The 15,309-nt window shown below is 37.7% G+C and overlaps 1 protein-coding gene across 4 annotated transcripts in view; it reads right to left on the bottom strand.

The window, feature by feature from the left end:
• Positions 1-11,534: 11,534 nt before the first annotated feature.
• The window catches only part of phf2 (PHD finger protein 2), a 44,825-nt gene continuing 41,050 nt past the window's right edge, over positions 11,535-15,309 (bottom strand). For all 4 annotated transcript variants that reach the window (XM_074630789.1, XM_074630945.1, XM_074631038.1 and 1 more), the window contains one exon: positions 11,535-14,502. In XM_074630789.1, coding sequence (XP_074486890.1) covers positions 14,414-14,502 — 89 coding nt within the window. In that variant the 3' untranslated portion in view covers positions 11,535-14,413. The remainder of the gene's footprint in view (positions 14,503-15,309) is intronic.

The raw sequence follows: 15,309 nt of genomic DNA, 5'->3' as shown, positions 1-15,309 counted from the left end.
GCTATGATAACTGTTATGACAGCAATGCAAGGAACCTTTCTCACAATATAATACTCTTTAATACCACTAATGCTATCATTATTATTATTACTATTGCAGCCCGGCTGATACTGGAGTTTTAGGCAAATATACTGAAATAACATAATGATATATTGCCTGATTTTTTTTTTTTTTTTGGAACACATAACATAAACAAACCATTTTGATAAGAATCCCTTAAATTAGGTTATTACAGTTTTGACCCATATGATATGAAGCAAGACTTTCTACAGTTAAAAAATATAAATACAAATAAATAAATAAAAAGAGATGTGCTCATAAGTTTCTTAGAAAATAGTCATTCAGCATGAAAAAGCAAAAAAAAACATTACTAATCGACCGAAGAAATCTGAGTCAACTAAGACCAAAACCAAACCAAATAATACTCTTTATTATTACTACTAATACCATTAATATTGTTATTATTATTGTTAATATTATTATTATTATTATTACTACTAATACCATTAATATTGTTATTATTATTATTATTATTATTATTATTATTATTATTATTATTATTATTACAGACTGACTGATAGTGGATTTTTAGCCAAATATACTGATATGTGAAGGTTTGCAAAAATTAGATAATGATATATTGGCCGTTATTTTTTTAGTAACATACATTTTTTTTTATAATAATCCATTAAATTAGCTTATTAGAGTTCTGACCCATATGATATGTAGCAAGACATTTTACAGTTAAAAAATATAAATATATAACAGTTCATGTAACAGTAGGGCTCCTCGACCAAGGAAATTCGTATCCGACTAACACTCAAACGATTTAGTCGACTAATCGATTCGTTGATTTAAGCGACAGAGTTTCTCCTCAAAGAATCCCACTAAAGCCCGACTTTAGATCTGGTGTTCTGTGTTTACCAGAGATGAGCTCAGACGTTTCTTAGAAAGAAAGAAATCATTCAGCGTGAAAAAAACATTAAAAAGAAAGACTAATGGACTCAAGAAATCTGAGTCAACTAAGACCAAAACCACTGATTAGTCGACTAATCAATTAAGATTACTCACAAATAATACTCTTTATTATTACCACTAATACCATTAATATTGTTATTATTATTATTATTATTACAGACTGACTGATTGTGGATTTTTAGGCAAACATACAAAAATTAGATAATGATGTATTGTCAGGTATTTTATTATTTTAGGAACACAAAACATAAAGATACAGTTTTGATAAGAATCCCTTGAAGGGGAAACATAAACTGTATATATTTGTTTTATTGTTTACCTGATTTGTGGGCCTTATGGCGTTGTACGTTGGTTTATTTTTTATTTGAATTAATTATGTTTTTGTGTGTTATCTTGTCTCTTTCTTCGTCTCGTTTTGTTCCTTTAGTTCCGGGTGTTGTTTGTCTTTTGTTGTACGTATCTGAAATGAGGTCATGACATTCACTTCACGGAAGTTTGTATTACTTTTATACTTATTATTATATTATATATTATATTATTATACTTCCTAATGAAAATATTAGAAAAAAAAAGAATCCCTTGAATTTAATAATCAGTTGTTTTTTTAAAAATATAAATATATATATAATATAACAGTACATTTTGAGCAGTTAACTATGCTGGGAAGTTGATTAAACTATAGATAAAGATATGAGATAAGAAACACAAGACTGAAATATATTTTATTGCAGCCCATAAAATACTTTTACAAAGTAAATCACAACTAAACTTTATACTTATTTTACTAATGACTAGTTCATCTTTACATATGAATCCTCTGAGTTTCTGTTTATGTGAAGCAAACTACAGGGAAGCCTTTTCCAACCAGCTGCAACGAATAATCAATCAGATGTCAACTATTAAATTAATCGACAATTATTGTGATAATCGATTGATCGGTTTGAGTAATACTTTAAGGGGAAAAAAAGTCTACATTTTCTGATTCCAGTTTCTTAAATGTGAATATTTGTTGGTTTCTTTCCTCCTCTGTGACGGTAAACTGAATATATTTGAGTTGTAGACATTAGAGGACGTCATGTTGGGCTTTGAGAAACACTGATCCACATTTTTCACCATTTTATAAACCAAATAACTATAATCAATATATTAATATATTAATCGACAATGAAAACGATCGTTAGTTGCAGCCCTATTAATGTCAAAACACATCTTTGGCATTTCCGTACTGAAACTTCTTGTTAGTTATTGACTGACATATGGAGGTTGTGATATTGTATCTGTGACGAGATAGAATGAACTCAACCGATGCATTGCTCGGTCTTTAATTACCATCATTACCACGACTACCTTCTACTCACTGCAACTATCACTACTACGCTATGTTAATAACAGATCTCCAGTCAAACTCCCACTAACGTCGGCACTAACGGATTTACTGTTACCAATCTACTGTATTCTGCTCGAGCTGCTTCTTATAAACACAAATCCTGTAAATAGAACTGCTCAACGATGCTAACAGATGTCTGAGTTTGTGTGTTGCAGAGTTAAATATGTTGCATCTGTTGTTTGGCGTCTCTGTTTACAGAGATCTATCACAAAGTGCAGATCACAGATGTTTACGTCGGGAGGCCTTGGTTGGTGCAACGACGGCGTAAAACACTTCACTCACTCATTGTCTCTTTTCCTGCCGAGCAACACACGCTCTCCTAAAAACAACTCGGAAACGGTCACATGTATTCACGGCGAGCAGCTACGTGTGTCCGGAGGTCGAGCCAGCGGTCGGAGTCGGATACTAAAATACAAATGTGAAATTAAAAAAACATGCAGGAGGTCCGTTAATTAGAAAAGGAAAGGAAAGAGTAATTTACAGTCAAGGTTGTGTGGAAAGATGTTAATGTGCTGCAGCTATACAAATATGAATTACAAGAAAACACATGCTGAGAAGAAGAAGAATGCTCAGAGAGCGCCACAAATGAGTCTTTTGAACTGCTTAAGAAAGTTCACAGTGATTAAATGTGTCTTTGTTTTGCTGTATCTGCCCGCCTGCCTCCCATTTCTAAAGTTTACTGAAACAGATATAATAAATATGTCTTTTCTATTCCACAGGAGTTAAAAGATGAGATGCTAAACTATCAGGATTAACTCAGCTGGTGTTTCGTTTCCCTCCATCATGATCGGATTTAGCCACCGTTTCATTTAGGTGAGAAACCACACTGGATTATCAGAATATCTTTCAATTACAGGAACCAGCAGAGGTGGAACGAGTAAAAGTAATTGTGTAAAAATGAACTTAAGTAAAAGTAAAAAGTAGGTCAGTCAAAATGTAATCTTAAAGGTCCCATATCAGCTCATCTTCAGGTTCATACTTGTATTTTGTGTTTCTACTAGAACATGTTTACATGCTATAATGTTCAAAAAACACATTATTATCCTCATCCTGTCTGTTTAAATATACCTGTATTCACCCCCCTGTCTGAAACGCTCCGTTTTATTGCATTTCAATGGCATTGCAACAGAATTGCGTTGCTAGGCAACAGCTTGGGTCCATGTTTACTTCCTGTCAGCTGATGTTATTTACATACACTGCAACAGGAAATAAACTGAGACACATTTAGAAAGTTTACGTTTAAAACCGTGTAATGATCTAAATATTGTACATTTGTGACATCACAATTGGACAGAAATCCTGACGGCTTGTTTCAAACGCACAATTTCTGAATACGGGCTGTGTGTATTTCTCCGTATATTGAGCGTGTTGATAGTTTAACAGTATTTATAAAACACTTAAACCTGCTTTATAATGTACAATACCTGAAAATCTCACTTTTTACAATATGGGACCTTTAAATAAGGTGACGGGGTGATATATCATATATGATACGAAGTAAACAGTACAAATTAAACTCAAAACACATCTTTGCATCAGCCTTCAACCTCACTTAGTCTGGCTAAAATACTAATTACGGTTATCTACTTAAATCTCTGGACGTTTCGGTAAATTTGCTCATGTTATGAGTTTTATTATTATTGTTTTTATTGTATATATTGAGTGTGTCTAACTTCCATTTGTAATGCTTTATATGTAGTTTATATCACTTGTTGTGTTTGTATTATATGTGTATATATATATATATATATATATATTATATGTACAGCCCTCTGAGTCACGCTTTGTGATGTTGAGCTGTAATAAACTTTGACTTTTCTATTACTGTTAAATTAAAAAGCACATCTTGAGGCTACAGAACAGATTGCATCAAATGCCAACTTATACACAAGTGGAGCAACATCAGCAACAAGAGACAAAACTCAGACAATTAAATCAACAATAAATAAATAAAAGGAGCTTTGGACACAACGGAACCTGAAACATCCGCAGAATAAAACATCACCAATATTAACAATATGAACATCAATAACATCTCAGTGGCAGCAGCCAGACACACATCACAGTGGAGGAGACACGGCACCGTTTCACACACCCACATATATTATTAAGAAGTGAAAGTCAAGTGTTCGTTCTTTTGCATCATCAGCGCCCAGCAGCAGAGCTACGCTTCCGCCATTTTGGACTGAAAGCACAACCTGACGCCAGTAAAACGTTCTCCTAGAACAGAGCCGTACAAAAGTAAAACTAAATTATTCATATTCTATTCCTGTGTTGAACAATAAAATACTATAACAATATGTTTTCAAAGTCCAAAATGGCGGCAGCGGCTGTTGTAAAAAAAAACACACCGGAGTTTCGTCTCCTAGCTTCTATACTCTTTGAAGGGACTGTTTGTAACTTCTTCCAGGTATAAATCATTGCTGGTCGGTGTCTCGTGGTCTCTCGTGTGTCTCATGGTCTCTCGTGTGTCTCGTGGTCTCTCGTGTGTCTCATGGTCTCTCGTGTGTCTCCTGGTCTCTCGTGTGTCTCATGGTCTCTCGTGTGTCTCGTGGTCTCTCGTGTGTCTCATGGTCTCTCGTGTGTCTCCTGGTCTCTCGTGTGTCTCCTGGTCTCTCGTGTGTCTCCTGGTCTCTCGTGTGTCTCATGGTCTCTCGTGTGTCTCCTGGTCTCTCGTGTGTCTCATGGTCTCTCGTGTGTCTCCTGGTCTCTCGTGTGTCTCCTGGTCTCTCGTGTGTCTCATGGTCTCTCGTGTGTCTCCTGGTCTCTCGTGTGTCTCCTGGTCTCTCGTGTGTCTCGTGGTCTCTCGTGTGTCTCGTGGTCTCTCGTGTGTCTCCTGGTCTCTCGTGTGTCTCCTGGTCTCTCGTGTGTCTCATGGTCTCTCGTGTGTCTCATGGTCTCTCGTGTGTCTCATGGTCTCTCGTGTGTCTCATGGTCTCTCGTGTGTCTCATGGTCTCTCGTGTGTCTCCTGGTCTCTCGTGTGTCTCCTGGTCTCTCGTGTGTCTCCTGGTCTCTCGTGTGTCTCCGCTGTTCAGACTCAGACTCCAACACAAACTCCAGTGAAGCACCAAAACCTCTTGGTTGTATCTAGTGAAGCTGTTAAACAGTGTTGGCCGCGGTCGGAGGACGCGGGGGAGACCGTAGCTTTGGTCTCCAGGACCGGAGTCTCTGCTCCTCTGCTCCTCTGCCTGCCTTCACTCACACACCGTGCTCCTTCTCTCTCTCTCTCTCCACCTCTCACGTGCATGCTGCTCACTCCACACTGCAGAAGAGTTAGTTTAGCTCTGAGAATATCTAGTGAATGTTCAGTGGACGTTTGTGCAGAAATAACTGCTGCAGCTCCTCCAGACCAACAGAGGTTTCCCGTGTCTTGTGAAGTGACGGGGCTCCGCAGAGAGAAACGTTATCGTCTCCCCCGTTCCCTCCGGCCGCGGTCGGGAGGCTGAGGCGGGAAAAGCCAACACTAGGATCAGCATTGATTCATGGAGAGACCTTGGTCTGGTCAGTTAACATTACTGCCAAGCAGCTGAAATATAGAGTGATATGGTGCTTTTAGCTGACGTGTGTCTCCTCACTGTGTTGAGCGATGCTCCTTCATGTCTATGTAGAGCGAGCACAAGCGCCAGCAACAGGACGCTGACTTTAGTCGACTTAACGGACACAGGTGAAGCTGTTAACAAGACATTTAGGATTCTTACAAACAGTCCCTTTAAACATATAATAAACATTAAATATATAATAACATAGAGTCCCTTTAACACCGTGGAGCCACGCAGCTCCGTTGCTAGGCAACAAAGTGGTAGTTGAGGTCTAATCCTTCAGAGTGATTAATGTTAATAATGACTCACCTGTCTGAAGAAGTCCTCAGTCTGCTCCAGGTTCAACTTCTCTACTAGCTCAAAGCACAACAGAAACAGTCTACTCTGCCTCTCTGATGATAATAATAACTCTTCACCTGTTGATCATCAGTTTGTTTGAGTCCTGCAGGTGAACTCAGCTGTGAATACCGGAACATTTCCGTGTCATTTCCGGTGTTCAGAGTGTCTCCTCAGGTGTTCTCTCATCTCCAACAGCCACAGAAACACCTGCAGCTCCTCCTCTGATGATTCATCTCCTCTTCTTATCCTTTCTCTCAGTTTATCAGGACTTCTTCTACTTCTTCTTCTTCTTCTCAGAAAGCTGTAGTGGCTAGAAGGGAGCCCACAAACTGGGGAAACTCTCGCGAGATTGTAGTGGTTAGGATTGATCTCGAATAGTGGTGATTGGGCGTCAGGCATGTAGTCTCGCGAGACTTTTTGCGGTTTGCGGGCTCCCTTCTAGACACAACCATAAAAAGCATTTTCTCTGATAACACCATTTTAAAACTAATGTATCAGCCATGAAACTTAAATTATATATGTATAATATATATATATATATATATATATATATATATATATAATTTATATATATATTATATATTTATATCTATATATATAATTTATATATATAGATATAAATTATATATTTATATTTATATATATAATTTATATATATATATATATATATAATTTATACGCAAGGCAAAGCGGCGGTGGACGGGAGCAGCAGAAAAACTTATTTTAACCACCTCAAAAAATCAGTATCAGTTAAAGTGTACGCTATATTTAGAGTATTTTAACCGCTTTACCTCGCCGTCAGACAGCCCTTTCCGAGGGAGAACTGAAGCCGTTATATATTGCTGTCTTCAAAGCCACCAGACTCCATTCACAAAAACACTAATTTGACCTCTCAGAACAGGTGTAGCTGGTCTATAAGGTGAAGTTTCCCCGTTCCTTGAATGCAGCATCCCTAAGCCATAATGCAGTGAATGAGGTTTAATTCCACTTTATAGTTTTATAGTTAGTGCAAATTTCCGTGGTTATGGTGTAACATTTATTATAAAGAAATGTCAAATGACATGTATTTGAACATGCATCGTAGGGCAGAGTAGTCTTTATTCCACCATGAAACCACGGTGAACGTTTAATAACAAACCTTTGGTGTGCTATCGATATATATAAATATATAAATGAAGTGAAACGTCTGCTGCAGCGGTCTCTGTGAGCCGTCAGTGAATAAAACAACCTTTTCCACGAGCGCCTCGATCACGCTCACATTAATAATACTCTCGTTTGGGTGGGCTCTCGCTTCACTCGTGACACTCGTTTCCTTGATGGGCGTCAAAAATTAACGATGAAGTGTTGTTTTCCAATTCCAAAAAAAATCTCAGGCCTGCCAAAGGTTAAAGAAACACGCCACCATAAAACAGAGCCTCTGTGTTTGTCTTGAAACCGCCCGGCGTTTACTTGCACTTCTCAAGCTGTCGGACGCTCGCTCGCTTTTTTACGCCGAGGCAACGCCGTGTTTTGTTTGACATCGCTTTTTAAGTTTCAGCTTCCTCTCACTCCGTTACTGAAGGATCTTTTAAAGCCCTCAAATAGAAGACTTTCACACAATTAACCCTTTGTGCACTTGTTGGAGCAGCAGTACGTCTTGGAAGTTAAACTGTGGCCACAAACTCTCCCAGTACGAGTCACCTGTCCAGGCAACATTCAGAATCTAAATATGCACCGTGATAATAACCTGTCAAATAATATTAACAAGAGTCATTTCATTGATTTTGGGAAGCAAACCAAAACACACAGGAAAAAAGAAGTATATGTGTGTACGTGTGTGTCGGCCGAAGCCAAACGTCTCTCTGCACTCCTGAGTTGCCGGTGAAACACCAGCAGAGGAGGAGTTCCTGTTGGCTGACAGAGCAGTTAATCCACGCAGAGAAACACAAGCTTCAGGTCTGCCACTTTTCATCACCGCCACACAAACAGGCCGCCTCTTTGTGAGGCCGTCGCTCCGGGGGGGTCGGGGGGGGTCGCCACACGGCTGCAGATCTCTGCAGCTTTACCAATCTGTTGGCAGAGGAATCACCACGCATTATTACCAGTGACAGGCCTGAACTCAGAAGAATGGGATGAAGAAAAGGCAGAGCACCGAGGGAAGGGAGGATGGGGGGGGGTAACTTGCATCATTGCTCGGCCACACAAAGGCAAAGCTTAACCTGACATTCCTGAGTAATTAAGACATCTCTCACATGGCACGTTTCTGTTGACCACTGGGGACCGCGGTACGGGACCGGAGGGGCTTTTCAAAGCGACCGAGGGCAGAACGTTCACATCTGTGATCACTGAAGGCGGCGCAGCGTGGCCATGAATGCAGTTAGACTGGAACACTCTGCAGGCATTGTTTTTAATGCACTGACATTTAAATTGTGATCCCACTTGCCCCCTTTCGAGGGGACCAACTGCAGCGGTGGAGCTGACAAAGAAACCGGAGGAAGGGGAGGAACTTTGAGAAGTAAAGAAGATATGTTGTGCATTTTTTCTTCATTATATATGAGCTCCAAAAAAACTCCTTTAAATCTTTTTTCTTTCTTTCAAGTGAAAAAATCTGCCAGTCCAGTAAGAATATTATCATATTTTAATCTAACATAAAACTATTCCAATCAACTTCTAGAAAATTCAGAAATTAAGACAAATTCATTTGCATTGAGAAGAGATTATTCTTTCTACGCTGGTCTTTTAGTTTTTTTAGGCCTCACATATATGAACAGAAAATGACTCGATGAGATGGAGATTGTTTTGCACTAAACTGACTTTGAGTTTACTTTTGTATGTCACATCAAATAATCTTTGTAACTGCTTATATTAGGCGTATTAGGGCCATTGTAGGTAAAATAAAATAAAATAATAAATAAAAGAAAAATGTCAGGGTAGGGGAGGCTAATATTCTGAGAAAAGTAGTAAATTTACAAGAAAAAAACTTAGATATTCTCTAAAATTAAAGTGGTATAATTATGAAAAAAAAACTCAAAAATGTACATGACAAAACTCAGAATTTCCGTGATTTAAGTGGTACATTTATGAGAAAAAAAACTAGGATAATCGCTTTGTAAACAAAAAAAAAGAAAAAAAGAAAAAGTGGTAAATTTAAGAGAAAAATCTCAGAAATTAGACGACATTTAAGTTATACATTTACAAGAAACAAAACTCAAAAAAATTGTGTTTTTTTTTTTTTGTCAAGGAACCAGATCGCTTTATTTTGCAAGGTTGGATCAACCTCATCACACCACAGACGCTGAATTATGCCAAATTATACTTTGCAATAAAGAGATACTTGTGATTTTATTACCATCAGTATCTGGAAGCATGAAAAGATAAACTCGGCCTCTTCAGAAGAGAACAACATACCCATTTGTTTTTCTTGTCAATCTTTTTTTTTTTTTTTTCGAAAATGTACGACTTTAATCCTGAAACTTTAATCTTTAATAATTAATTAACTTTAATCCTGGGAGTTTTTTTCTCAGAATATTACCCAAATTAATTAATTTAGTTTTAACCTACAATGGCTTTAATACGCCGTCGTAGCTTCCTGCCAACTTCACATTTTTATCTGTAACTCCTCAGTCTCAAAGTAAATCCGTCTAACTCGGCCGGCGGCGCGTTTAGCGGCCTTCTCTCATGTTCGGAGTGTGAAAATTATACTGAGAGGACAAATTAATGTGATTGTTTCATTTGCTGACGTCGGAGCACTTCACGTTCTTCTTCTTGTGTTAACAATTAGCCAACAATAACAACTCACTGTGATGGTAACCAGGGGGGAAACGGGGGGTCGCGACCTTTAACAGCCGCGCGGCTTCACCGCACGCCCACATCTCATCTCACACATCGAGTCTGATCTGAGAAATGAAATTAAAACATCAGCATGGAGGAGATGCAGATTACCATGAAGAGCAGCATTTGATTTTAGTGAAATCATTTTGTGTCCAGATGTGTTATTACGCCGCTTCACATAACTTCCCTTTCAGTCTTTAATCACACAAAGTTCAGAGTTAATTGACTTAGTTTTTGTAATTTTAGATGTGCTGCAACTCATTTATGTTCACATCTCCTTTCGTTTCTGTAATTAAACTGATGCATTAAAAGCTTATTGAATGAGTCTAAATATTGCAGATCAAACTAAAACACACCAGCTGAATGCTGCATGTGTGGTCTGAACTTAAGGTGATTTAAAAACATGCGTCAGTGTCTGTGTTCACATATTTCTTGACTCCATCTAGTGGCGTAGACAAGCTGTTGCTCTGCTGCAGCAGAACACCGGCTGTCTGACCACACATTGAAGAATGAAAATCTAATGTTGTGCAGTAGAGGTAAACACGATGACCGGGCAGATCCTGTATGAATGTATGTATGTATGTATGAACACCTGCTCAGGATGGCGGAAAGGGCGTCCTGGAGTCAGAAGAGTCTGACTACTCCAGAGCACTTTTTTCACGTTAATACATTTTTAATGGTGTTGACTTTGGCTTGGTTTTAATTAATGACTCGGCTAAAAGCAGCTGCTTAAACTCCGGGAGGCCGGATCCTAAACCGAGTCCAGAAGCTTTTTTCTTTCTTACAAGTAAAAAAAATCTGCCAGTCCAGTAAGAATATTATTATATTTTAATCTAACATAAAACTATTCCATTCAACTTGTTGCAGCAACGCACCTCACTTCTGGAAAATTCTGAAGTTTGGACAAATTAATATTTTTTTTAGGCCTCAAATATACGAACAGAAAATAACTCGATGAATGGAGATCGTTTTTGCACTAAATTGACTTTGAGTTTACTTTTGTATGTCACATCAAATAATCTGTGTGACTGCTTATATTAGGCGTATTAGGGCCAATGTAGGTAAAAAATAAATAAAGTAAAATAAAATAAAATAAAATACGGAGCCGGGGTAAGGCGGCTAATATTCTGAGAAACGTAGTAAATTTAGCAGAAAAAAAACTCAGGTATTGTCTAAAATTAAAGTGGTAAATTTACAAGTAAAAAAATCTGAATTTTTGTGATTAAAGTTGTAAATTTACGAGAATTTGTTTTGGGATATTCTCTAAAATTAAAGTTGTAAATTTATATATATATATAAATTTATATATCTTTATATATATATATATATAAAAAGTTTTTTTTAGTTAAAAGTATAATTTTTAGTTAAAAATGTGATGCTGGATTTGAACTTCAAAGACCAATGTGAAGCAGGAAACAACAGAACATGTTTAGTCGTCACGCTGCAGAGCGGAGGAGAGGAGGATGAACACATCACAACGGAGGTTTTCCACAGTAACTGTATTGCAAAAAAGTAAACAAGGCGGACATATCATTCAACAACAATATGCTTTGTTTTCCTCGCAAACTTTTGACCATTTCTGGATGTCTTAAAAAAGTGAGCCATGATCTCAGAGAACAGAATCGTCTAAATACAGAAAAATATAGATTCAGGTCATAAAAGGATTGTAAATACTTACTAGTAGTACTGCAAATAACAGTAAAGGGAAGACAGCTACAACAGGTCTCACTCACTGTCCTGGCACAGTGGATGCATTTTAATAGGTCGGACATACAAAAATAAAACCACGACAAAGAAAGCGACACACATATTGTACAAATAAAAAACCTGAAAATATGTCCCACTGACGGTTTGATCATGGATCTGAAACACTGCTGCTATATATTTATAGAGAGAGTATATAGCTCTTTAAAAATGTCCTGACCAGAAAGAAAAGGGTGTGATGGAGGCGTGGACGCAGCTGCTTTAGAACTATATTATTAACAATAATAATAATAATAATAACACATTGGAAATGTTTCCCATGATAACATTGAGTGAAGACAGGATGGAGATAAAAAAACAAATTGCTAATGTAGATTCTCGTGTGAGAAACGTTTCATCCCAAGAAAAATGTTTCTGCTAATTTCACAAGTAGATGAAATATTCAAAAAAAAAAACTCTTAAGAATTGTACAAGTATAAAAAAGCTACAAACATTAATAAATTACATCACTGACACATAAACACTTCACAAGGTGCTAGTAAAATAATTCCGAAACCCTTCAGGAGACTAGAACTCGAACAAGAGGCTGGTCACAGAAACTTTAAGTACATTTTTTTTTTCTTTTTTTTTTATATATAATAATTTTTTCCTCAAAGTTTCGTCTCTTGTTCAAAAACAGAATCACAATACAATTAGCTTTTTGTGTATGTATGTAAGGCCATATGACAATAAAATTTATTATTTTCTTCAGTTGTTTTCCAGGCAACACCTTTTAAATCTAACAGGAAAAACAAAAGCTATTAAAGAAAATAAAAGTCTACAAAATCAGGACTATACTGTATATCCATATATATATTTGTGTTATTTATTCATAATTAGCAAAACCGGTAAAAATGTATAATTAAGCCTTAAGGGGAGGGGGGGAAAAGGATACAAAAAGTAGTAATTTAAAAGGCTATGTACAAGCTACATTCTATATATACTGTGTGAAGCCGTTTAGAAACGCAGAGATGAGGCGGTGCTGCCTGAGAAAGCAAAAGAAGAGAGAGAAAGTATCCCCATGTAACCGCAGACCCGACATGGATGAGGCTTATCATTAAAGTCCCACGTAGTGTCACGAATCCTATCATCATATTACCTGTTTACCTGTTAGACCAGTTAGACCAGTTAGACCAGTTAGACCAGTTAGACCAGGGGTCAGCAACCTGCGTCTCTTCAGCTCCTCTCCAGTGGCTCCCTGTGGACTTTTAAAAACTGTTTTTTGTTTACATTTTCATTTTAATTTATCATTGTTGTAGGTCTATGGTACGATGCTACGACGGAGTATTAGGGCCACATTGAGGGGAAAAAAATAAATCGGAGATTTAGAGAATAAAGTCAGAATATTACGAGAAAAAAATATTATAAAGTAGTAATTTTACGTGTTATTTTCTTTTTTTCTCGTAAAGTTCTGACTTTATTCACGTAAATTACGACTTTATTTCTCGCTAAATTATGACTTTTCTCTCGTAATATTACGACTTTTTTCTCGTAAATTACGATTTTTTTTCTTGTGAAATTATGACTTTATTCTCAGAATATTACGACTTTTTTTCTCGTAAAGTAACGACTTTATTCTTGTAAATTACGACTTTTTCTCTCCTCAAATTATGACTTTATTCTCGTGATATTTAGACTTTATTCTTGTAAATTACGACTTTTTTCTTGTTTAATTATGACTTTATTCTTATAATATTACAACTTTTATTCTCGTATTATTCTGACTTTATTCTGTAAATCTCAGATGTGTTTTCCCTCAATGTGGCCCTAATACTCCGTAGTACATTGTCTCTTTGGCCCTCACTGCATTAGACTTATAAACTATATACTGAGACTATAAACTGTGTTACCTTCATCACAATGATCACATGTTTTGACAGATTTATTTTGCTAGTAAAGGTTGCTGACCTCTGACCCCTGGGTTAGTCCTATGTTAGCCTGTTAGCCTAACTGCTGCTTCATGCTTCACTTTGTGCTTTACAGTCGTTCCTCGACGTCTTCGTACTTCCTATCTATGACTCCACACGAATAAATAAATACCAGCGCTGATAGTGCTCTGCAAAGTGTTAACGTAAAGAGATAAATGCTCGTCGGCTGGGAGGGAAGAAAGACCCCGTCGCTCGTCGGCGTGGTTATGATAAGCTGCATCCATATATAGTAGGAATTAACGTGTAGACCCCCCCGAACCCCCGAACCCCCGAACCCAAAGCGCACATGCAACTGAATACATGCAAGGGATACTTTCAACAAATCTTGGAATGACTGCAAATGTACTTCTACTTCTTCATGTCTGAGCAACCCCTGATAAACTGACAGCTGTAGTAAAATGAGACATGTTCTCTTAAAAAATATTTATAGTAGGTTCTGTACACTTTAATATCTGAAAGTTATAAAGTATAAGTAGAGGCAAAAACCTATTTGAGTGATGTTCTTCTTAGAAATTGAAAAATGCATGACTTTCTTTTTTTTTGTTTTTGTTTTTTTTCTTCTTTCCGTTGTTGGCTTTACTCAGTGGGGGGGGGGAGGTTAGGGCTGGGGGGGGTTGGGTGAGGTTGGGATGATGGGAGACCCAGCTCATTAATTCCCAGTCCGACAGCAGCAGTCTGCCGCTGCGTGCTACAGGAGGAGCTTTCCATTTCGATGGATCTTTAAAATCTTTCCAAGTCTCTGTTTGGCCGTCGCCATTCCTTTCTTTAGCCGCTTCGCTGTGGAGAGAACGAGAAGAGACGGAAGAGGTGAGACACGACGTCCAGCTGGAAGGATGACAACTGAGTCTTTCTTTACTCGCTTAATAAATACTAAAACCTGCCTCGTCTACTGTACGTACAAGCTCAACCCCGTCTCCTACTAAATGATGTCCCCATACAACTAAACTGCGTTCTCAACTATGTTTGGAGGGAAACACACCTGTATGTTCTCCTGGATTACGATCACAGTTTTTGCACATGGGCTGTCAAAGTTTAGGTTGTAGCGGCTCAGTTTTAAAGTTAGAGTGAAGATCCTGGTATTATAGTAAAGTATAGAACCTGATGAATCCATCGGTACCAACCAGGTCAGACTAGCTGGTCATGAAGGAGGTTAAATAACGCTCTGAACTTGCATACAATTTTGGCGAGGACAAACTGTCATGTCCATTTTCAAAGGGGTCCCTTGACCTCTGACCTCTGATGATGCAGGATGACGAGTTACCTGTCAGTCTGTCAGTCTGTATAACTTCCTGTTTACTCCTCTGGTTCGTTTATAAAAAGTCAGTGTGAAACAGGAACCGGACCAGAACCAAAATACAATAATGTATAATTTGAACCCCAGTACCGGTGTGAAAGCATCCTTAACGTCTCCGGTCTCTGGCTCTGAGAGAGAGCATCTCATGAACTTTCCTCGGTCATGTTGAGAACATGCTGGAAGTTTTAATTTAGCTGGTGTTCCCTTTAAACTTGTTTACCATAAAGCAAACAGCTGACTGAATGTACAGGTCTGGATGTTCTAACCATCCTAACTAACGCTGCTTTGAT

The sequence above is a fragment of the Sebastes fasciatus genome, chromosome 1 (genome assembly GCF_043250625.1).
Source record: "Sebastes fasciatus isolate fSebFas1 chromosome 1, fSebFas1.pri, whole genome shotgun sequence".
Taxonomy (NCBI): Eukaryota; Metazoa; Chordata; class Actinopteri; order Perciformes; family Sebastidae; genus Sebastes; species Sebastes fasciatus.
This window is presented reverse-complemented; position numbering and strand designations above follow the sequence as displayed.